The 24,870-nt window shown below is 51.0% G+C and overlaps 1 protein-coding gene across 3 annotated transcripts; it reads right to left on the minus strand.

Moving 5' to 3' along the window:
• Positions 1-304: 304 nt before the first annotated feature.
• On the minus strand, positions 305-20,996 carry YTHDF1 (YTH N6-methyladenosine RNA binding protein F1). Of its 3 annotated transcripts, XM_034947806.4 has the most exons (5): positions 20,728-20,996; positions 20,439-20,463; positions 18,726-18,805; positions 7,147-8,667; positions 305-1,612 (listed from the first exon to the last, which is right to left on the minus strand). In XM_034947806.4, the coding sequence occupies exons 1-5, from the start codon at positions 20,752-20,754 to the stop codon at positions 1,586-1,588; spliced, it is 1,680 nt and encodes a 559-aa protein (XP_034803697.1). In that variant the 5' UTR covers positions 20,755-20,996; the 3' UTR covers positions 305-1,585. The 3 variants fall into 3 exon arrangements, with proteins under 3 accessions (XP_034803697.1, XP_008960508.1, XP_008960507.1); XM_008962260.5 differs by lacking the exon at positions 20,728-20,996 and having other exon boundaries at positions 20,310-20,446; XM_008962259.5 differs by lacking the exons at positions 20,439-20,463; positions 20,728-20,996 and adding an exon at positions 19,804-20,302.
• Between the last annotated feature and the right edge of the window lie 3,874 nt (positions 20,997-24,870).

Consider the following 24,870-nt stretch of genomic DNA (forward strand, 5'->3'; position numbering starts at 1 on the left):
AGAGGCATTGGAGGATGAATGGAGGGAGACGGTGAGGAGCCAAGTCCGGAAAGGGGGCAGCGGTGCCCAGGTGCTGCACGCACCGCTGCGTCTGCACATTCGTGTGATGAGGGGTGGGTGACGGTGCCATGTAGTTTATAGTCTTAAGGAAATTAACAGCTCCCTCTTCCAAAGCGAGGGAACGAGAATCCCACACCTTGAGAAACACGGGGCTTTCTACGGTGACTCCCCCAATGGCTTTGCAGCTTAAAAAGCTCCAACACATAAACTCATCAAGTAGGGTGAAGAATGAGGTGACACCAAGTTTGCTAAATAGTATTGTTTATTAAGGCTTGTATTCTCCTAGAGGAAAAACCCAATGTCGTCCAGGACTCCATTCAGGCAGTAACAGTTCAGAGGAAGTGACACGCTCTAAATACAAGTCTAATGATACAGCTGAAACGTTAACTCAGAGGGTCTTTTGGAGCAAGTAGTTTTCAGAAAGCGTCTGCTCTCTAGGACGGTAAGGATCCTCTACAAGGGCACGTGCAGATCCAGGCGCTGGAGCGTCAGGCATGGGCACCATTTTCATGCTTCAACTCAAACTCCAGGTGGTAGTGAGCTCAACGGTCCCTCATTCCACAAAACATGACAGCAAATTCATTTTCTAAAAAAGTTTTGTTTTGTTTTTACCCATTCAACAGGAAAAAAAATTAGACACACACGGTGAAATTTACAACCAGCAGCATCATCCATCACACTGTCTGTACTACCAGATCCTACACTTAAAGCTCAGCATTATTGGTATAAAAACTTAAGACGGCATTAGAATTCTTAAGAAAAGGTGTAAAATTTAAAAAGATGTGCAAACAACGAAGAATGCCCGACCCTGAACCAGACCTAAAGCACCTTCCAGTTCCTCCACACATCATGCCCCAACACCATCCAGCCCAATCGGACACCAGGACAGTGAGGGACGGGTGGCTGTTCAGTGGGCAACAGATCTGGAAGGAAAGATTTTCAAAAAAAAAAAAAAAAAAAGTGTCTGCCAAATTTGAAAAATTAAAAGTTATCTGTCTAGCAGAAAAATCAAATGGGTAAATTAGCACTTTAGACCGATAACAGATAATAAAATGACAAATCAGAATGAACAAAAAATCATTAACCTTTTGATTTCAGTATTTTCAAGAGATTTTATCAGAATACTCTAAATGACAAAATGACTCATGGTTTCTTATGTTTGCTAAAAAGCAATAAAGGGATGAGAAATATGAAGTCTCACAGAATATCAAATGACTGAATTTAAGAACACAATTTCTGCCAAAATAGATGCTTTGTTTTTAAGGATACTTATATTTCACATTAGATCAGTCTGATTGATAAGCTGACAAAAAAATACTCCTTTATTAGTGACTTCTACAGGATTATAATACATAGAAAAAGTACAAATAAATGCAGATCCATCTGGGCAAAAATCAACGACAAGAAAGGTAAAGATGCAACACTCAACCCCCGCACGGGACGACACACTGGAGCTGACCAAGCACACGTGTTTTAAACTGTTTTCAAAGTCAAACGTTAGAACATGTAAGAAACTGGTTCACCCTTATTGTTTGTTTCGATTCTGCCGTTCCTGTAAAAAGCAAAAACAAAAGTTGAATGCAGAGTAACCACACCAATGAATCCCTCCCAAAAGTGAGATCCGAGGCTGCCCCTTAGCAGCACCTGCAAATCTGGAGGCGGGACCCTGAATGGTACCCAAGCCACACCAGCACACAACTCTGAGCTGCACTGGGGCCTGCTCTGTGGGGGACTGGCCACACTGGGCATGGCATTCTACCCACCCCCTCTACCAGGAGAAAAGCATCAACCACAACGGTCACATGGGCCACCTGTCTGCTGGGAAGCCCCACTTCCCACAGCTGTCTTTCCCTCATGTGCCACTATCATTCCACATGGAAAGACACTTAGCAATGTGAAATTCTCTGCACTCAGAGAGAGGAGCTGGCACGCACCAGGCTCTCAAGGAGGCCAGGGAGACGGAAGCTGTTCTTCTGTATTTTATCTCATTTAAACTTCTCAGTGGCGCAAAGGACACCAAAATCCTTCCAACTGGCTAACAAGGTGCTGTGTCATGTGGCTAATGAAGGGCAGGAGGACCCGTGTGGGCCTGTCCAGTTCAGGCCCTTCCCACTCCCCAGCTCACTCCCACGCCAAGGGGAAGAGCATGCCCCTCCCCGCTCCCCCACGGCTAGACTGGCTCAAGGCAAAGCTCCTCTGACCAGGTTTGCTGCCCACTCCCATAAGAGAATCATCTTTTCCAGAGTGTATGTGACACACAAGCTTGAGACTTACACCCGAATCTTTTCCCACACTGGCCTCCCTGAGTAGCAGAGTCTAGAAGCCCCTTCAGTCTCCTTACAAGGCAGCATCCAAAGATGAAAATGTGCGATCTAAGGAGCACACGCTGCACCACTCTGCTAGAGAGGTGTCCCAGGCCGAGTGTGGTGGCGCACCCTGTAATCCCAGCTATTCGGGAGGCTGAGGCGAGAGGATCGCTTGAGCCCATGAGTTTTTCGGCTGCAGTGAGCTATTATCTGCCCTGCACTCCAGCCTGGGCAACAGAGAGAGACCCTATCTCGAAATAAAAACAAAACAAAAAGATGCATCCCAGGCACATCCACCCTCATCTGGCCATCTATCAAGATGCAAACTAATAAAGAAAACCAGCGGGCAGGACACCCAAACATTTAACCTGAAACCTCCTCTTTTGCTAAAAATGGACTGAATGTGTCTTCCGGTTAATAATAAACTTTGCTGGGCACTGGAATAAACACCAGCCTCCTCAACTGTGGCTGCTCTCAGAAGCAGATGTGGTGTTCCCTGTCCCGAGAAGGCTCCAGAGTATTTGGATTAAGGACCTGGATAGGCAGGTCCTACTCTTAAGAATTAACATTTCCTCCCTACCCTCAAATGTAAAACTGGAAAAATTAAGAACTCTGTATTTTACATTCTCTTAAAAATTCTCCGTTAAAAAAAATCTCTTCCCAGGCTGGGTGTGGTGGCTCATGCCTGTAATCCTAGCACTTTGGGAGGCCAAGGCGGGTGGATTGCCTGAGCTCAGGAATTTGAGACCAGCTTGGTCAACATGGTAAAACCCCACCTCTACTAAAAATACAAAAAAAAAAAAAAAAAATTTGGCAGGGCATGGTGACCGGCGCCTGTAATCCCAGCCACTCTGAAGGCTGAGGCACAAGAATTACTTGAACCTAGGACGCAGAGGTTGCAGTGAGCTGAGATTGTGCCACTTCACTCCAGCCTGGGGGAGACAGCGAAACTCTCAATCAATCTCTTAACAAAAGAGGTACTGCTGTTCCTAAAAAGCAAATACCAATCTCTTGAGTTCAAATAGCTGATGTTAAAGCCACTCACAGGTAAACTCCCCAGATCCCCATCTCCCTTCAGCCCTTATAAACAGCTACAAAGTTTACTATGTGCTCTTTAAAAAATACTATTCCTCATAAAATTTCTCAAAAAAAAAATGACGAAGCACAGCTCATTCTTTCGAGGAATGCTCAACAAGCATCCAGGAAATGCTTATGGCCTAAGATTCTCTATGCTCTTTATTAATTTCCAAAGTCAAAGAGCCACTCTGCTGAGCCGGCCTGGAGGTCGAAGTGGGGTCAGGTCAGGGGCACCTGCCGCCAGGGCAAGGACAGTCAGTCTGAGGAACTAAGCAATGCTCACAGTGTGGGACGCTCACCACTTTCACTGTTTTAAGCTAAGAAGTGGCCGTTTCTAGGTTTTTTTAAAACCAGAAAATGTATCAACCCAGGACTTGGTCTGACTCTGCTGCCATAAAAGCTACTGCCATCCTAAGAAATCAGTATGTTTCTAAATTTATAGCTGGACAGCAATCTTGCAAAATGCTAACTCTACTTCACTTTCTCAACACTCAACTTGTTTATGACCTTTACAGCAATGGGGCCAAACTCTAAATGATAAAGAAAAGGTGGGTCTGTTCTTCGAAGTCCTGAGAGAACCTTGAGAAAACCGCCCGGGGGCTCTACCAGCACAAGCGCACAACCCTCTCTTCGGCACACTACTTTGTTCTTAAAACTGCACTGACTCGGCCGGGCGCGGTGGCTCACGCCTGTAATCCCAGCACTTTGGGAGGCCAAAGCGGGCGGATCACAAGGTCAGGAGATCGAGACCATCCTGGCTAACATGGTGAAACCCCATCTCTACTAAAAGCACAAAAAATTCGCTGGGCGTGGTGGCGAGGGCCTGTAGTCCCAGCTACCCGGGAGGCTGAGGCAGGAGAATTGTGTGAACCCAGGAGGCAGAGCTTGCAGTGAGCCGAGATCACACCACTGCACTCCAGACTGGGCAACAGTGCAAGATTCTGTCTTAAAAAACAAAACAAAACAAAACTGCACTGACTCTTCATGGGAAACCCAGAGGGAGAAAGCATTAGACACCCAGAGTCTCAGCCTCAAGACACCTAAGACTCCAATCCCGGATGAGCCACTAGCCCAGCCCGTTAAGCACAAGGCCTAGAGCACCTTCGCAGGCAGGGAGAGCCAGCAGCCAAGTCCAGTCTGGGGACCTCCTCAAGGACCATTTCTCTACACTGCCCAATAAGCTTAAAAGATATTTGACGCCGGGCACAGTGGCTCATTCCTATAATCCCAGAACTTTGTGAAGCCAAGGTGGGAAGACTGTTTGAGCCCAGGAGTTCAAGACCAGCCTGGGCAACATAGCAAGACACTGACTCTACAAAAAAATACAAAAATTAGCCAGGCATGGTGGTGCACACCTGTAGCTACTCAGGAGGCTGAGGCAGGAAGACCACTTGAGCCCAGGAGGTCAAGGCTACAACAAGCTGTGATTAAGTCACTGCACTCCAGGCCGGCAGGCGGAGAAAGACCTGTCTCAAAAACAAAAAGCTATTTGAGGCGGGGCACGGTGGCTCACATCTGTAATCCCAGCACTTTGGGAGGCTGAGGTGGGCGGATCACTTGAGGTCAAGAGATCGAGACCAGCCTGGCCAACATGGTGAAACCCTATCTCTACTAAAAATACAAAATTTAGCTGGGTGCAGTGGTGGGCGCCTATGATCCCAGCTACTTGGGAGGCTGAGGCAGGAGAATGGCCTGAACCTCGGAGGTTGAGGTTGCAGTGAGCCAAAATTGCACTACTGCACTCCAGCCTGGCTGACGGTGAGATTGGCTCAAAAAAAAAAAAGCTATTTGAAATTCCACCAAACATTAACAAACCAGGTTCTCATTTGTCACTTTCAATAAAATGAATTAATGTTAACACGGACCCATATGGGCCCAGAGTTCTCCAGCTTGGCTAACAGTTTAGGGGAGGGTTACCAAGTTCCTTCCAATGATGCTCCACCAGCGGCTCTGTCGGACTCGCCTTGGAGCACCCAGTGGTTTGAGGAACACTTGGATCTTGCCTGCAGGCAGATGCCCACAGACCCTGCAGGCCGCTTACCAAGATGCTTAACCCATAACCCGACACACAAAAGCAGTTATCTAGATCAAGTTTTTATAATGCAAGTTGTAGGACACTAGAGTTTTAAAAACACCAACCAGGTCAGGAGTCCGCACACTTTATGAAAACCCAAGTATTACGGTATTTAAGAAGAAAAACTGTGCGCACACACACACAGCCAGCTTCCAGTTTAGCCAGCTAAGGACCTAAAGCTTCATTAGCAATTATCCCTGCAAATTTAGCAATTCAGTATTCATTTTATACCTAAAAGTCTGTAATCCGAGCTATTGTCTGTAATCCCAGCTACCTGGAAGGCTAAGGCAGGACAATCACTCAAACCCAGGAGGTGGAGGTTGCAGTGAGCCAAGACTGCGCCACTGCACTCCAGCCTGGGCAACGGAGCAAAACTCCATCTCGAAAAAAAAAAAAAAAAAAAAAAAAAGAGCTAAAACACAGAATTTCAGTAACTAATTCAGAATTCAGTAACTGGAAATAAATGACATCCACTTCTTTTCTCACAAAAGAGAGGGACTGATACTTTTCCAAAGTTCTACAAGCCCCAAGTTGTTCAGGACTTGCATAATGTAAGACTGCAGACAGGGCAGGCGGCTCTACTCTATACATCCCTATATATGCCATGTACACGCCTTTCTGCCCAAAATACATTAGGACACTTGGTGCTCACAGGTGAATAATTCCTTTAACATAGAGAACTGAAAAAAACACTGAAAACCCATCTATTATCGACTGACATTTCAGGAAGGGATATTTTTTAAAAAACAGGAGAGAATCTCAGGATGAACTCTCTCGAATAAAGGAAGCATTATGAAGTATGTCAGCATCATCATTTTCCCATTGCTGGTGCCAGTTTACGGGCATCTGAGCCCTTCTGAAGAGCAAACACACTCAATCCCGTCAGACATCACATGACAGCACAGACTCAGGAGTTTGGCTACAAGTATCCCAGGAAATCAGGACTGTCTCAAAAAGGCCCAGTCAATGAATTTTTGATATAGGATCCATATTTGTCATTATAAAATGTCTGGATTCCAAACCTACCCCACCACCACCATTTTCTTTACGACCTAGATGGAGTGAGTTTGTTTCCAAAAACTGCAGGATACTGGGTTTTTAAAAGAAAAATAAAGCAACGACCTCCAGATCAAAGACCAGAGATTCCCAACTACTGAGGGACAGTGCCCTGGGAAGCAAGGGCCCTTGGCCAGGTGGGGTCTCGATGCCCTACGTGCCCACCGCAGTGCTTCGTGAATATCACCTAAGTGTTCCTCATGGACGGAGGCTGGGAAGCACTGTTCCAGAAAGTATCACAATTCAAAAAGGAGAGGAGAAAGTTACCCTCAAATTCTTTGTAACAGAATGTGTACACTGCGGTCCCAATTATTCAATTATAATTGGAAAGTGATCAAAGTCGTTCGGTGACATCTACTCAAATACCATCACTGGTTACTAGCAGTACTCTCCGCAGGGAAAGCCCACGAGGCTGCCAGGACCTGGGCCCGCCCACCTGCGGCCAACTGGGAGCTGCCTGTCACGAGACTCAGCTCGGCGGACCTGCCGCATCTGCTCACCACCGGCCACCTGGTCTAAGTACGGCACCAGGGACACATCTGCATGGCAGTTGCCTGCAACACCCAGCCTCACCTTGCGCACCACCTCCTCCTCCTCCTGGCGCTTCTCGTAGTGAGCAAAGTCGTCGAAGATGGAGGTTGTGTGCTTGTAGGAACTGATAATTTTCAGCACTTGCTTGGCTTTTTCTAAGGGCACCTCCTGGGTGTCCCGGGAGTTTGTGACCGGTTTGTTGTCGTTATTCTCCAGCCTGATGTGCCGGAGCTGGTTATTGGGTACATCCTTAACAAAAATCCACTGGACGTCAAACTTCCCCTTCCACTTGTCCTGAGACCAGACCCCGGCACTGGTGCCGTAGTCCACGGGGGACTTCATCTCGGCCACCCCACAAAAATGCCCACTCCCATTGACGCTGAAGAGCAGGTAGACGGGCCCCTTGCTGCTCATGCAGCGGAAGGCGCTGTCCAGGCGCTTGTTGCCGTGCTCTGTGCTACACCAGATGGAGTACTTAATGGAGCGGTGGATGTCGTCCTCAGAGTAGCTCTTGATGATGAACACACGCCCGCTTTTCAGATTCCACTCAAACTCTTTCGGGTTGTAGCTGTGAGCAGCCTTCAGTTTTTCAAGGACGGGGTGGGATTCGACGCTGGGGGCAGAATTAGGCTGGACGTTTCCAGGAGAGTTGCTATCGCTGCCAGCCCCTCCGCTCTGCCCAAACGCCGCGTTTCTGTTGCGTGGGGCAACCCAGCGGGTCTGGGGTGGCTGCTGAGGGCTCTGATACTGCGGTTGAGCCAAAGCTGGGGGCTGTGCTGGGAGAGGCTGAGCCACCTGCTGGGGCTGTGGGGCAGCCTGTGGAGAGGGTGCCTGCTGGGGGACTGGGGCCTTCGGCACAGGCCCCTTGTTATCCCAGGTGCCAATGTCCATGTTATGCTTTATGGGTGGAGGGGGCAGCGCACCCCCCATGACAGGCCCGCTCTTTGTTTTCATTTTAGGCTGTGGTTTTGCAGGCTTGCTGGCAATGGCAGCCCACGAGGTCGGCTTTGAAACTGGCATGTTCACATTTGTCCCACCGTTGCCAGAAAGGACACCAGTCAGTGCCACGCTGCTGACGACGGAGCCCACCGTCTTGACAGCGGAGGAGCTGACGTCCCCAATCTTCAGGCCAACCATGCCCTGCTCCAGGCTGTTCATCCCGGGGGCCTTGCTGAGGGTGTCGCTGTGAAAGCCTGGCTGCCCATCAACCACCGTGCCACCCAGGGAGCTCGGGGGGTAGGTGTAGCTGCTCCCATACGCGGAGCTCTGGGTCTGCTGACCTTGAGACCCACTTGTCCCCCATGCTGAGAACGCAGGGTTTTCAGGGAAAAAATTGAACCTGTGCTGATAGATGTTGTTCCCCAGGCCCCCAGGCTGCCCAAAAACAGCATCGTGCATAAAATGATGGTCTCCGTTACTGAGCTGTCCGTAGGTGGTGAGGTATGGAATCGGAGGGTCCCCTGCAGTAGACCACGGAGCCTCATTGAGGGAGTAAGGAAATCCAATGGACGGCGGGTAATAGCTGGACAGGTAGGGGTCGCTCATTGAGGGGTAACTGTTACTCTGCAAAAGCAAACGTGACAAGTTACACCACTTCTACAACACGAGATGCTGAGAATGCCAACAGCCTCTTGCTTAAGCACAGGTGGAGCAAAAACAAAACCTGCACAGCATGGGGCTACTCCTTCCAGAAAGAAAGCTGTAGTCGCCAATGTGAGAACCAAATCAAGACAGAGAAATTAATAACCAACACAAACCAGGGTGCCGTCTCAAAATACGAAGCATCATTGGCAAGGCTCTGAATTCAGGCTAAATGACGAAGCTATGCCTCTCTAGAACTGGCGAGGTAGCAGCCCCCTCTACTCTTACCTGCAAAGGAATCCAGAGGTAGAGGAGTAAACCCCTGCCTGCTGACGACAACGCTTATGACAGACACGGACGGCATCATGGGAACTGAAACAGCTTTGTAAGGCAGAGATATTTCCATTGGCAAACCAGGATGTGCAGGGCCGTGAGGCAGTTTGCTCCAGAGAACAGACCCCAAGCTCGCTGATTACTCAGCAGGCCCTGGGCGCCCACTTCTGGGCCTTGACATTCCTCCTGGGACACTCTCCCATACCTGGACCAAAGCTCTCCCAGAATCCTTCAAGGGTGCTTCACACCCTTCCTAGCAGATGGCCCCTGCCTCTAAGTCCAAGGGGGTTCACATTCCCATGATTTCCTGGGCACAGCGTTGGGCTCTTGCAGTAGGCCCCTGCACAGAGGGCCCTGGCTGGCTCCAGCTCCTCAGCCAAGAGAAAGCATCCAAAGTGTGGACTCTGCGCTCCGGGTACAGAGCAGCCCTCACTCTGGATGCCAACTCACCTGGGCTTCCTTATGAAAACATGTCTGTGTAGTGACTGGAACCTCAGAGAGTGGTTTTAAAGTGACGGAACCATGAGGCAAAAAGGTCTGCTAGAGAAGGTGAGTGCCTGAGTGCCCCATCGTAGGGGTCTCTGAAGAGCTGCCCAGGGCACAAATTTAGACTGAGGGTCAGCAGTTCTGGGACGGCATCTCCTTGGAGAGACTCAACCAAGGGTCTGGTCATGATTGGGTCCCTCCAACACTGCCTTAAAATGGCTTTCGTGTGAGGTGTGTCTGTATGTGTGTGCGCACACACACCTGCACACAGGCCGGTGAGACGGGGTCCAGTGTGAGGTAAGAAGGCTCCCACCTAGACGCATCGTCTGAGAGTGCCAAGATGCTATTACAGAAAACAGAGCCGGAAGTAAAACACGGTGCTCTCCAGTCTGTGACGCCCGTTTTTGGATTTTTAGTTTTCCCGCTCCCCTCCCCCCAGTCCCCCAAGTAACCAGAAGGTTCTACATAAAGAGAATATGCTCCAGACCTCATCTCACAACCTCATCCCTGCCACACTGACCTTTCATGTTGGCATCAAAGGCTACACTATGAAGGATAACAGCACCCAGTCGGGGACACCAGGCGGGAAAGTAGCTGAGGCAATGAGGAAGACTGTGGGATCCCAGACAATGAAACAGGCCTGCTTCACTGGAGGGGTGACCACAAGCAGCTCTCCCTGGGGGCAGTGCCCCAACACCAGCCAACACTGGTGGACTAATGAACCAATGACCTGGCCACCACTTCCTGCCTCCTGCTCCCATCCTAGAATACTGAGGGCTTCAGAAATCCAATTTATTTTCTAATTTTCTTCCTGTTGACTTCTCCACTTGTGAGCAGACAATTCCAGAACCACCCCCCCTTTTTTCTTTTGGGACGAAGTCTCACTTTGTCGCCCAGGCTGCAGTGCAGTGGCACGACCTCAGCTCACTGCAACCTCCGCCTCCCAGGTTCAAGCGATTCTCATGCCTCAGCCTCCCAAGTAGCTGGGATTACAGAAGCACACCACCACACCCGGTTAATTTTTGTATTTTTAGTAGAGACAAGATTTCATCATCTTTGCCAGGCTGGTCTCGAACTCCCAACCTCAGGTGATCCACCCGCCTTGGCCTCCCAAAGTGCTGGAATTACAGGCATGAGCCACAGCGCCTGGCCCCAGAATCATCTTTTAAAATGCACTAACTGCTGTTTCCCCGTAATATAAATTTGAGATTCTGGGGGTATAAGAAGACAAGTGGGATGCTATCAGTGTTCCACAAACATGAGATTAATCTGAGCTTATTCTCCCTCAAAACAGTTTCCATGATGCTGGCTCCTTTGCTGCAGCCTTTCCCTCGGGTGCTGCCCTGGCCAACAGGCCCAGACTCGGGGGGTGAGCGAATCAGGGGGGCGGTCTGTGCACAGGACTTGCTCCTCGAGTCACTGGCCGCAGATGCCTTCAAGGACGGCAGGCAAGGGGACAGTCCCCCCCACAGGGAAGCCAGCCCTCCTCCTCCCATTAGCTGGACACGTGCTCCTCGGCAGCGCTGCAATCACAACACATCTTCCTTCCACACAAAAAGAGCAGATGGGAAAAAAAGACCTCGATGGCTGTGTGGTATTCTAATCCACTTGGCCCCAACACCAACCAGAGGAGTCAGGCCACAGAAACAGATGCCCAGGGACACTTCTGACTTACACCTAAAGCCTTAACTAAGACAGGACATCACTTACCACATGAAAAAATGCACATTACATGAGGCATGTAACATCCCTGAAAATCCGTTTTAAGTATTAAATGGACACACCTAGCACACACGCCACACAGACAGAGAGCCCACAAATGACCCATCCAGCTTCCCTCTACCCAAGGTGCAGGGCCTGCAGTTCCAGCCAGTACTCTGCAAATCCTTCAGCTCCAGATCACCACCATTCACACCCCGAGCCACAGAAGACGGTGACGCTAATCAGCTCTGCTGGCAGCCCTAAACCCTCCTGATACTTTCTGCGCTCACCGGGTTCCACGGCCACACAGGCAGGCTGGATATAGTGACCTGGGGTCCTGTGGGCCGGATTTCCATTTTCACCTCAATCTTACTGACAGCCCATTTCCTATTACATCTGCCATCTTTCCTCCAAAACTCTGAAGGTAAAGAAGCAGGTTAATTTGTAAAGCTATGTGAAGTCAGTCATTCTGTACATAAGAAAACCTGGAGATGCCGTCCTCTGCCTTCTTTATGAGCCACATGTCAGGCTGCTGCCCCACACTCCTTCCCTGGTGAGGGAAGCTGTCCCATTCACAGTCCTGGTCACAGTGCGTGGGAGACAACTGGAAACGCACAGTTCGGGCTGCCTGGAAAACACATGCAGCCTCCTTTCAGGGCCTTTGATCTCCCTTTGTCTCCCGCACAGCCAGGCACAGGTTCAGCGCTCACTCGCTGCCAAGTGCTGGAGGCGAGCTGTGCTGCTCCCTCAACATTCCTTAGCGCCATGGCTCCATGGGCACTGAGTTATGAGTGTGAAAGTTTACTTCTCAGGGATACAGCTGCATTAACCCCGGGCACGGTGACTCATGCCTGTAATCCCAGCACTTTGGGAGGCTGAGGTGGACGGATCACGAGGTCAGGAGATCGAGACCATCCTGGCTAACACGGTAAAACCCCCCTCTCTACTAAAAACACAAAAAATTAGCCGGGCGTGGTGGTGGGTGCCTGTAGTCCCAGCTACTCAGGAGGCTGAGGCAGGAGAATGGCGTGAACCCGGGAGGCGGAGCTTGCAGTGAGCCGAGATCGAGCCACTGCACTCCAGCCTGGGTGACAGAGCAAGACTCTGTTCCCCCCACCCCCCTCCAAAAAAAGAACAAATTCAAAGCTTGTTCTTAACACATTACTACCTCTGAGCAAGCATATTTTGGTCCTCATAAATGAGTGGCATAAACAGATCTTTTAAGGACAATACAAGCAAAACCATGATCCTGCTACTCTGCAGCCGCCTCCACAGAAGACTGCTGAACACTTCCACATGCTAGGCGCCTCACTGCAGCCCCTGCGGAGAACTGACGACCTCATCGAAGAAAGGCTAACACATTTTTAGCCGGGCACAGTGGCTCTGGCCTGTAATCCCAGCACTTTGGGAGGCCGAGGCAGGTGAATCACAAGGTCAGGAGTTCGAGACTAGTCTGATCAATATGGTTAAACCCCGTCTCTACTAAACCGGGTATGGTGGCAGGCACCTGTAGTCGCAGCTACTCCGGAGCCTGAGGCAGGAGAATCGCTTGAACCTGGGAGGTGAAGGCTGCCATGAGCCAAGATCACGCCACTGCACTCCAGCCTGGGCGACAGAGTGAGACTCCGTCTCAAAAAAAACAAAAACAAAAACAAACAAAAAAGAACTAAGAGCAGTTTTACATATTTACTCAAATTTAACCACATTAAAAAAAAGAAACTTCCATCCGAATGACCAGAACCATTTAAGTTGAAGTTCAATGGTTAAGTTTACTTCCTATATCCATTTTTCTGAGATGGAGTTGGAATGACCAAAAGGAGAGACTAGAGGGAGAAGCAGAAAGGATCCCTTCAGAAGCCCAAGAGGAACAGAGAGAAGCATTTGCTTAATAAAAACAAACAAACAAAACAAAATAATTAATTATGTAAAATGGAAAAGTATTAAGGGTACTGCTGAAAAGTGAGGGAGTGACATGGCTCCTGGGAAGCAGCTCTGACCCAGGACTGGGAACAGGCCTACCAGGATGACCTGTGGTTCTTCAGGAGAAGCCTTAGGGAGCACAGAGAAAATGTTAGAGGAAAATAACCGAAAAACCCTAATTTACTTACTTGGCTGCTCACTTTTCAGATCTGTTTTCAGGACTGGTCCCTCTGAGGCTGCAATTTCAGCCCCTCAGCTGGTGGCATCAATATGCAGAGACAGCAGTTTCTGACAGAATTTCTCCATTTGTTTCAGCAACTTGCCAGTAAGAAGCACGTTAAGATCCCACTATGTCCTTCCAGCTGCGTTTCTGGGAAGCCGTTGTGATGGCAAATGCCTACTTAGCAGGCGCTGCCACTGGGTATTTTAAGGAAGCCCATATTTTTAGATGCAGCCACAAGAAACTGACACTCCCCTGCTGGCCCTCAGGTCACCCCGGGCCCACCAGAGCTGCCCAGGCACAGCAGGAAGCCCTGTGCCAAGCATCTCCAGGCTGTTCTCAAAGAAGTCCTAGATGCTCTGATGAGGCATTGTGTTCAGTGAAAAAAAACCACCCAAAACCTGATGAGCAATTTCGTCACTGTGTGATCAGTGTCCTCACACAAACAGAGATGTGTGAGCATGGAGGCAGTATCCTTACCACACACTGAGGCCGTAACCTGTACGGTGTGTAACTGTACTGAATAATGGAAGTAACTGTACATCAATGATAAGTATCTGTGTGTCTAAACATTATCTAAACACAGAAAAGGTACAGTAAAAATACAGTATAAGAAATCAAGAACGGGACACCTGTACAGAGCACTTACGGTGAATGGAGCAGGTAGGCCTGAGTTGCACTGGGTGAGTCAGGGAGAGAATGTGAAGGCCTGGGCCCTCACTGGACACCACTGTCACCTTTAGAAACACCGTCCACTTAACACTACACTCAATTTTTAAATCTTCCTTTCTTCAATAATAAACCCTAGCCTACTATAGCTTTTTTACTTTACAAACTACTTTTTTAAAAGCTTTAAGGTTTTTGACTCTTTTGTAAACACAAATATATCATATAGCTGTACAAAAATTTTTTTTGTTATATCCTTATTCCATAAGCTTTTTTCTATTAAATTTTTTTTAACTTTTTGAACTTTTTTGTTATAAATGAAGACACGGCCAGGCACAGTGGCTCATGCCTATAATCCCAGCCCTTTGGGAGGCCGAGGCAGGAGGACTGCTTCAGCCCAGGATTTCGAGAACAGCCCAGGCAACACAGTGAGACCTCATCTCTACAAAAAATCAAAAATAAGGCAGGAAGATCACTTGGGCCCAGGAGGTCAAGGCTGCAATGAGTCACCACTGCACTTCCGCCCAGGTGAGGGAGAGACCCTGCCTCAAAACAAAACAAAACAAAAAAACCAAAAACCCAAAAAGACACAAAAAACACACATATTAGCCTAGGCCTACACAGGGTCTGGATCTTCCACCTCCACATCTTGCCCCACTGGAAGGTATTCAGGGGCAACAACACACATGGAGCTGTCATCTCCTGTGACACCAATTGCCTTCTTCTGGATTCCTCCTGAAGAACCTGCCTGAGGCTGCTTTACAGTTGACTTTGTTTCTAGTAAGTAGGCAGAATATGCTCTTAAAAGTATAGTAAATACACAAAGTAGTAACAGTCGTTTATCATCAATTATTACGTACTGTACGGTACTGTACGTAACTGTAGGTGTATACTCTGGTATGACTGGGGCAGTAGGTTTGGTCACACCTACTGCAGCACCACAGACACGAGTAATACACTGCCCTCAACATGGTAGCTCCAACGTCACCAGGTGCCAGGAATTTTTCAGCACCATCATAATCTTATGGGACCACTATCATATTGTGGTCTGTTGCTGACCAAACTGCATCCGGCAGCACAGGTACAGGCATGCCCAGATGGCCTTGGTAATTTCTGTCAGTGGGATCACAGCAAACACACTCAGTCTGTTGGTCAGGGAGTGTGCAGGAAGCCTGGGGGGCCAGCGGCATCTATTCCCAACTCAGGCATCATGCCAAGACAGTGTCTTCTAAACTCTGAGTAGGAACTGTTCTGGGTCATTTCACAGTCTTTCCTTTCAGAAAACAACAGAGAACTGGGAAACCAGAAGTCCCCGAGCAGGAAAAGCCTCAAAAGAGAAAATCGGCCGGGCACTGTGGCTCATGCTTGTAATCCCAGCACTGTGGGAGGCTGAGGCAGGGGGATCACCAGAGGTCGGGAGTTCGAGACCAGCCTGACCAACATGGAGAAACCCCGTCCCTACTAAAAATACAAAAAAAAATTAGCCAGGCGTGGTGGCACGTGCCTGTAATCCCAGCTACTCGGGAGGCTGAGGCAGGAGAATCACTTGAGCCAGGGAGGTGGAGGCTGCAGTGAGCTGAGATCGCGCCACTGCACTCCATCCTGGGCAACAAGAGCGAAACTCTGTCTCAAAAAACAAAAAAAGAGAGAAAATCACAACAATCAAGCCCAAACCAGAGCCCTTCACTCCCAGTTCCTCTGCTCCCCCAACTCCCATTCAAGTCACAGACTAGAAGACAGATACTGAGCGGCTACAGTCGCAAGCGCCTCAGGGGCAACTAGGACTGAAACTCTAGCACCAGAAGCACAGCAAGGCGGGTGAGGCCTCTCTGAGGGAAGGACCCCCACCACACGGCAACAACCCCTCACAGCCCATTACAAGTTAAACGAACCTAACAGGCAGGCATTCTCCTAAGACTTTCTAAACCATTCTAAGTATGACAGTTTCACACAAAGCACAGGAACCACGGTAGCCTCCAACTGGCTACTACAAACCATATCTAGATTTTTCTCTTTTAAGTACCCAGGGTTAGGTTGGGCACTAGTGGCTCATGCCTATAATCCTAGCACTTTGGGAGGCTGATGCGTGTGGACTGCTTGAGCCCATGAGTTCAAGACCAGCCTGGGCAACACAGCAATATTTCATGTCTACTAAAAATTAAAAAATTAGCTGGGCGTGGTGGCACATGCCTGTAGTCCTAGCTACTTGGGAGGTTGAGGTGGGAGAATCACCTGAGCCTGGGAAGTCGAGGCTGCAGTGAGCCATGATCACAACATGCACTCCAGCCTGGGCAATGGAGTGAGACCCTGTCTCCAACAAAAAAGGACCCAGAGCTATTGATATGTCCACTATCTTAACTGTGGCCATGGCTCCAAATTTATGTCTGTGTAAATCAAAAGTTATAAAACCATACTGTATACTCTACATATGGAGCTAAGACACCCACTGACATAAAAATAATCGATTTGTAAAGAAATCCTCCCAAACAACACAAAAGCTCCGACTTTATAAAAATATTTTTGGCTGGGCACAGTGGCTCATACCTGTAATCCTAGCACTTTGGGAGGCCAAAGCAGGAAGATCACTTGAGCCCAGAAGTTCAAGACTAGCCTGGGCAACACAGAGAGACCCTGTGTCTACAACCAACCAATCAATCAATCACCAGGTGTAGTGGTGCATGCCTGTAGTCCCAGCTATTCAGGAGGCTGAGGCAGGAGGATTGCTTAAGCCCAGGAATTTGAGGCTACAGTGAGCTATAATCATGCCCCTGAACTCTAGCTTGGGTAACAGCAGGACCCTGTCTCCAAAATACACACACACACACACACACACACACACACACACACACACACACTTTTAAGTGTACTGATGCAACCTCCCTCCCCCTTTATTGGCTAAAATTCAGTACATAATACCATTAAAGTACTAAAATAATAAGAACACACTAGAAAACAAGAAATTCAAAAAATTAGTTAACTTCCTGCCATTACCTCTATCCAAAGGCCCATCACTAAAGTCAAGTCAGTTCTGCCCAGAGGAGGGGCAGATTCTCAGAAGGCAACCAAGAGACAAGAAACAGAAGCAGGGTCGGAGTGCGGGGCAGCGCTGCCGAGGCTCCACCTGTACAAGGTTTCTTGGTCTCTAAGCTGCTTGATTCACCAAGTGCAGTAGGAGGGAGGGGGATGAAGGAACATTCTAAGAAGTTCTAAGACACCTCAGAAAAGGGCAGACTAGTTTTATTCCTTCACAGAGAAGAGGTGAAGCCTGGTTTTACTTTAAAGTAAACATGCCCAGTAGCTGAGGGCTACTTGGAGTGGCGGAGGAAGGAATGTGAATCACAGCACACGAAATGGAGCACTCAGAGCATCTGCTTTGTGCTGCCCCATGAGGCCTGCTCACCAAAGTGAGGAGCTCACAGAGGTGCAGCCCCTCATCCAAGCCAACGGCCTGGAGGTAGGAAAGTGAGGCAGGGGAAGTCTGATTCCCGAGTGGGACTCTTAAACAGACATAAACAGACACCGCTTCTCTTGGGAGTTTTGCTGCAACAGCAGCACAGAGGAGAGAGAGCAGCTCCCAGTAGATTTTAACCAGGGCAATTGTATCCCCCAAAAAACATCCACCAAGACAGTTTTGCTTGCTACAACTGGGGATGGGGAGAAGGAGTTGCTAATGGCATCTAGTGGGTGGGAAGCCAGGGAGGCTGCTAAACATCCAACAATGCACAGGACAGCCCCCAAAACAGAATGCTCCCGTGCAAAATGTCCACAGTGCCAAGGCAGAGAAAGCCTGAATTACCTAAGAAAACAGGGCAGCTATGACTCACTGGGCCCTGCTGTATCAGGTACTGTCTCAGCGCTTTATGTGCACCATCCGATGTCATCCTCCCAACAATTCTACAAACAGTTACTACTCTCTCTCTTCTACAGAAAAGGAAATTGAGGCAAGAGAAGGCAAGCCATGGACACAGGCCAGTCAGTGGTGGAGTTAAAATTGAAACCAGGCCAGGCGCGGTGCCTCACGCCTATAATCCCAGCACTCTGGGAGGCCGAGGCGGGTGGATCACCTGAGGTCAGGAGTTTGAGACCAGCCTGGCCAACATGGTGAAACCCCATCTCTACTAAAAATACAAAAATTAGCTAGACGTGGTAGTGGGTGCCTGCAATTCCAGCTACTCCCGAGGCTGAGGCAGGAGGATTGCTTGAACCCGGGAGGCAGAGGCTGCAGCAGGCTGAGATCACGCCATTGCGCTCCAGCCTGGGTGGCAAGAGTGAGACGCTGTCTCAAAAAAAGGACCGAAACCCAGGCAGCCTCTGGCTCCACAGTCGCTCCACAGCCCAGCTCTTAGCTGCCTCCCCAGACCACAATTCCAATCATCCAGAGCTAAGAATAACCAGGAAGCTTCAGAAACACACACACACCTCCACTGCGTCAAAGGCAAGACACACCACTGACCCACAAACACTGGAGCCAACTAGACCTGTTTGCATCCCAGCCCCAGTGGGATGCCGCCTCCTCCACAGGGAAAATCATTTTCACCCCACTGATGCCCAAGGTTAACAGGAGTCACATCTTCATGAGCATTCTATCATTCCTAATACTTTACAGTCTGCTGCTTTGTTGTTTAGGATAATTTAAAAATCAGAAATGACAGTAAAGGCACAAAACAATTAAAACCAACTTAAAAACAAATATATGCTAACAAAATAAACTCACCTGATTTGACTGTCCAGTAAGGTAGGGCTCAAAGTCATTGTCATGAACTGTATCCTTCTGATGTAAAGAACCATTTTGTACTAGAACAAAAAGTTGCAAAATATTACCCTCAAATTTTAAAAGATTACTTTTAAGCTTGGAAGTCAAAGTTAGCAAAATCTATTTCCATCTATTTCTAGCAGAAATTATGCTTTAATTTTAAAAGGAGTACAACCAGTATAGAACTGATGTTTATACAACTAATTAGAAGGGGGAGGGGAAACTTTCAATAATTTAGGATAAATTTTAAATAAAGGCTTAATCGTAATTTGGTGAGATTAACCAAATCAAGTGTTAACACATAATGCAAGGAACACATAACCAGGGTGAAAACTGACATGGTCTAAGAAGACTTATGTGTGGCAAAAAGAAGCGGAGCCTCCAAAAGCCCAAATGCAGAATGTATGCCCAAACGTATGGAGAACGGAGGGAAGAAAACTTAGGAGGGAAGGGGCTGCAACTGAAGGACTGTTGGGAGCTATTATCTGACTCTCCACAGTGAACCCCAAATATCTGAGACAGGTCTCAGTTAATTTAGAAAATTTATTTTGCCAAGGTTAAGGACACACCCATGATACAACCTCAGGAGGTCTTGACAACATGTGCCCAAGGTGGTCGGGGGACAGCTTAGTTTTATACATTTTAGGGAGACATGAGAACCATCAATGTAAGATGTACATTGGTTTGGTCCGGAGAGGCGGGACAACTTGAAGCAGGGAGGGGGCTTCCAGGTCATAGGTAGATAAGAGACAAACGGCTGCATTCTTTCGAGTTTCTGATTAGCCTTTCCAAAGGAAGCAATCAGATAAGCATTTATCTCAGTGAGCAGGAATGACTCTGAGTTCTGTCCTTTGTCCACCAGGAATTTCCTTGTGGGCAAACTGTGGGGGAGGTATGTAACTTTTTTTGTCTTAGAAGCTATCTTTTTCAGGAATAGAATGGGAGGCAGGTTTGCCCTCAGCAGTTCTCAGCGTAGCTTTCTCCCTTTGGCTCAGTGATTTGGGTGCCCCAAGACTGGTTTTCCTTTTACACCACTTACCTTCCCACTGTTATTATGCTCAGCCAGAAAAAGCAAGCAAAGGTAAATAAAGTGCTGGGCCTTTTCCAATCTTAAAACACGATGAACCGTATTTGGTTACACCTGAGCTGACACACAAACTGGCTAAAAAAGTGTTCCAAGTAAACGTGAAGTGTCACTTAACAGTTTTCACATGAGTGCGCTCTGAGGGTTTATCCCAAGCCATAATGTCACAGGAGATGCTAACAGACTTGGAAAACGGGCTGAAACTACCGGGGATGTGGAGCTTAGCCTGCAGAACCTTGGACTGCCCCTCTCCTAGAGCAGCCCCTGCTGGGCGGAAAAAGGCAAGTCGCTCAACCCCTGCGGCCATGTCCATCCGGCTCTCCTGCCTCCCCTTCCCCAAAGCAAATCCATGATCATGCGGTGGGGAGAGACGGGCCCAAATTACTCTGAGCAATCATTTATTCACTTCTTGAGAAGCCCCTGTCTTCGACCTGTCAAATCTCCCAGAATCGTCGCACAACCTCAAGTTTTATCTCCCTGAAGCTGGCGGAAGAGAGAAAGTTTCCGGTTCCAGACGCAGCTTCCTGGACCGTTCCTTCCCCGTCCTCCTCCACTCCAGCCCGCGCCGGCCGTCCCGGGACTCCGCTCACCTTTATTATCTTGTCCTTTTGTTCTCTGCACCGCCGCAGGCCGGGACGTGGGGTACACACAACCCGGGGGAAGAGGGAAACACAAAGTTATTCACCAGAGAACTGGTCTCCAACGGGCCGCGAGCTCCGCCGGCCCCGAGGCGCGGTCACGTGCAACCCCGGCCCCGAGACCCCGGTCCCGCCTGGGCCCGGCCCCCGCGACCCCGGGCTCTGCGTTCCAGCCCCAGGACCCCAACCCAGACCCCGCGCCTCGGCCCCGGCCGCGGCCCCTGTAACCCGGCCCCGCTACCTGGGTGTCCACGCTGGTGGCCGACATGCTTCATGAACAACTAGACGCGGGGCCGGGGCGCCCGCCGGCTCGGGCCTCCCCTAGAGGCCGGGCCTGTCACCCTAGCTCGCGCGGCCCCGGGCCCCGCCGCCAATTCCCCGGGCGCCGGCCGGGCGGCGGCGGCGGCTGCTGGGCGCGCGGGCCCCTGGCGAGGCGGCAGCGGCGGTGAGCCCGGGACGCGGACGCACTGAGGAGGCGTCGACTCCAATGGCGGCGGCGGCGGCGACAGCAGCGGCGACGGCGGCGGCAGGGGACGAGACTGCGCGGCGTCAGCGTGCACGCGGGGCAGGCCGGGAGCGCCGCGCCGGGCCGCCACGCTTCGCGCCTGCGCGCTGCCGTCTTACGGGATGGATTTCGCTCTCAGGTCCCAGTCTCGTGCGGCGGGGCGGGGACCGCAGCCGGCTGGGCGGGGAAGCCCTGAGCCGGGGAAGTCACGTGGGGCGTGTCCGGAGGCGCCGCGGGGCCTGGCGGGAAGGGGCTGGCGGGCTGCGGCCAGGTGTACAGCCCCCCACACACACCCCGGCCACAGCCGCACCCCCGACGCGCTACCGGCACGGAGGCCTCTGTAGTTTTCCCCAAGGTCCGAAGACTAAACGCTGTTCTGGTCCGACAGCTGGGCTACGGGTCTGTCCGGGGTCGGTCTGCCCTTCCCCCGCGCGCAAACACCTGCCCGCCGAGAGCTCCGAGCCCCCGCGTGTTCCAGGTCGCGCGCCTCGGCCCTTGCCGCGGGACCTGCGGGCTTTGTGCGCTTTGCGGCCCTGGCCTTCAGCCGCAGCGGAGCCCTGGGCCCGGTCCCGGAGGTCAGCTGTTGTGTGGATGCACCCCTGGACCTGCGAGAGGCTCGCCGGCTTATAACCAAGTTCTCATGTTAGATTCTTGACCCCGATTTCATCACCAGGAGGAAAAGAGACTTACAGCAGTGCTCTGTGCCCCAGCCTAGGCCGGGCCAGGGGACTTATCATCTTTGTTCGAGGATGGACAGCCCCTTCTTAGCAGCAACTGTGCAAAGAGAGCCCAGTTCTCAGTTCCTAACCCCTCAGCATCCCCAGCCTGGACGCCCTTCTGGTCAAGGTGTTGAATTTCGCTCCCTGCAGCCAGTATCCAATCCTGCCACCCTTGTGGCTAACTTCCTACAGAGGCTTCCAGGTTGATATTTTTCTTTCCAGCTCTGGCAGCTGTGACATCTTCACGTGGCCTGGATCTGGGTCCTGCTAAAGGAGAAAGACCTGGAATGGGGTGTCAGGCAGGTTGACGTCAAATGAGTGTTTTCCACAAAGTGGGCCCGGGCAGATGCGCTAAGCAGGGTGAACAGTGACAGCAGGGACGGCAATGGAGTCCCAAGACGGCTCCAAGCCTGGACATCCGCATCAGTGGGGCAGCAGACAGCCTCTCACACTGCTGCAGGAGGTGGAAACTGCCCCCAGCAGGCCGGTCAGCCACAGAGAGGACTGCTGCTCCAAGTTGCTCATCACCAGGTCTCCCTGGAGCCATGCCTCGCCTAAAGCTGGGGAAAGCAGGCTGGGCTTGTTTCCCTGGAACAGAGCTGGGGGATGTCTGGTGCCCTGAGGATGAACCTGGATCCCCTGGGACTTTGATGTGTTTGGGCCATGGGCAGACATCTCAGGCCAGGATGAAATCTGTGCATTTGGGGTACATCCGAAAATGAACAGCACGTTTCCAGGATGGTGGCCCACATGGAGAAGATGTGTGGGGATTGTAGGGACAGTGGGGTCCCTGGGGGCACCCTGCCACCTGCTTCTGTGTGATAAGGCCTGCGCATCCTGGGCAGGCCCTGAGTGCCTGCTTCCCAGGACACTGAACTGTTTGGCGGCCATGACTGCAGCAAGGGGGTGTCTGGGTGGTCAGAGTAGACACTCGGACTCTTGGAGCCCCTGTCTGTCTTCTCACCCAGCTCCCATCCCTGGGCCAGGACGGTGCAGTGGTCACCACTGGAGTTCAGAGCCTCACAGCCAGTTACAGGGCCTTCCGCCTCAGGCCTACTTTCCTCCTCTGTGGTGGGGTAATTACTCCCCTTTCACAGGATGAGTGTGTGGAAGAAACTGGGTATGCAGCCCTTGGCGTCAGGCCGGGGCTCTGTCAACACTGGCTGTTACCTGCTGCCTTCACCCACAAATGCCCAGCCAGTCACAGGAGGCAGCACTGGCCCTGCGGGAAGTGGCCACTCCGAGCTTAGGGGCCTTCTTAGATGGCTGAGTGCCGGCAATGCAGGACCCTGGAGGTGTTTCAGTTTCCTGGAGCTATCTTAACAAAGTACCAGGAACTGGGGGGCTTAAAATAACGGCAATTTATTCTCTCCCAGTTCTGGAGGCCAGAAGTCTCAGATCAGTACTGCTGGGCTGAAGTGGAGACAGAAGCTCCTTCCAGGGCCCTCGGGGAGGATCCTAGCCTCCTCCAGCCTCCGGTGGAGGCCGCAGCCCTTCCTGGTCTTTCCTCCTCGCCTCCGTCACCTCATGGCCTTTTCCTCTGTGCCTGTGTCTCTTCTTACAAGGACACTCATCTGGATTTAGAGCCCACCCTAATCCAGGATCACCTCACCGTCTTGTGATTATATCTGCAAAGAACCTATTTCTACATAAAGTCACACAGGTGCCAGGTGGACGTGAGTTTTGGGGGTACACTCTTCAGCTCACTACAGAGATCACTGGGGAGGCCTCACAGTGATGCCTATGGAGAGATTTTGGAGGGTGACTCCTGGGGCTGAGTAGGTTCTACTCACAAATGTAGATGGAAGGAGAGGCCCCCACAGTGAGGCCTGAGGAGGCACCACCATGCCAGCCTAGCCCCACTGGCCAGGGAAGAGGCTGGCAGGATCCCACAGCCACTGCCCGGACCCACCCAGGCTTTTGCTCTGAACTCCAGAAGGCTCCATGCTGACCCTGACATGGAAGGAGACTGGGGGCTGCCCAGGGGCAGGACAGGTCTGGTTGGCGGGAACAGGGGGCCCTAAAGTGAATTGAATGCAGGGGCTGTGGCACCAGCAGGGGGTGCTGAGGTCCCCAGGCCAGCTCTGGGGGGAAAGCCTTTACCTTGGCCAGGCCTGAGGACCTGGGAGGGTGTCACAGAAAACCAGGAGTTGAGCTGCCTGTAACCTTGGAGGGCCACGTCCACTGCCCAGCCTGCCCAGGTTCACACCCCAGCCCAGCTCTCGGCCAGGAAAAGGGAGGTCACCCAGCACCGAATGTCAGGGGACAACTGTCTCTCCCTCACAGGGAGCAGGCAGCTCCTCATGTCATGGATGGAAACGGATCAGAGGGCCTTGGCCACTCCTCTGGGTGGCCCAGCGGTCTTGAGACAAAGTCTGCCATTTCTAAGCCTGTGCCGTCAATGACAGACAAGAGCCCATCCCCTGTGGGCCGTCTGCCTTCAGACGGGAACCTTCTTGCTCGGGGAACCTGTTGCTCATCCAAGAGCCCTTCCTAGCAGCACCCCCTCCCGGCAGTACCCCCTCCTGGCAGCACCCTCAAGTGGTATGGGATTGTCTAAACATGACTAGCATTAGGAAGGTTTGGGTTTTTATTTATTTGAAAGTCACACAGGCGCATGGTTAAAAAGCTATCTTTGCACTCAAAGGATATAAGGTGGGAAGCAAAAACCACCACCCCCAAACCCCTCAGAGAGGGAGCCCTCCAGATGCCTGCCTGTGCGTGCAAGCATGAGTCTCTGTTTCCACTATCTGCCCTTGCATCTCACATGTTGGGAAACCGCACTTTGGGGATCCACAGTGCTGCTGAGTATCAACACCCGCCGTCCACCCACCTCGTCCCTCTCCAGGGAGGGCATGGGCTCCAGCCTCATCCAGTGAGTGTCCTGGCCGCAACACACATGCACACATGTGCGAAGACACCTGGCAGGAGGCTCCTGCCCATGGAATCACTGGGCCAAAGGCGCTTACACTGGCCATTGTGCTGATGTTGCCAGATGGCCCCCAAGGAGGCTGTACCAAAACCCCCAGCCAAGAGGAGGTTTCTGAGCTGGGTGCAGGGTCCAAACGCTGTGGGCCCTGAATTCAGATGATCCCTGGCTGAACCAAACCCCTCCTGAGTGCTGGACACAGCTCACCCTGCAGCTGGCCTCTGGGGGCTC

The sequence above is a fragment of the Pan paniscus genome, chromosome 21 (genome assembly GCF_029289425.2).
Source record: "Pan paniscus chromosome 21, NHGRI_mPanPan1-v2.0_pri, whole genome shotgun sequence".
Classification (NCBI taxonomy): Eukaryota; Metazoa; Chordata; class Mammalia; order Primates; family Hominidae; genus Pan; species Pan paniscus.

Coding starts and splice junctions, on each gene's coding strand:
- YTHDF1 (XM_034947806.4), bottom strand. CDS start 20,754: ATGTCGGCCACCAGCGTGGACACCCAG. Junction 18,806..20,438: donor AAAAGGACAAGATAATAAAG/GTGAGCGGAGTC, acceptor TTTTTGTTCTAG/TACAAAATGGTTCTTTACAT. Junction 8,668..18,725: donor TTACTGGACAGTCAAATCAG/GTGAGTTTATTT, acceptor TTGCTTTTGCAG/AGTAACAGTTACCCCTCAAT.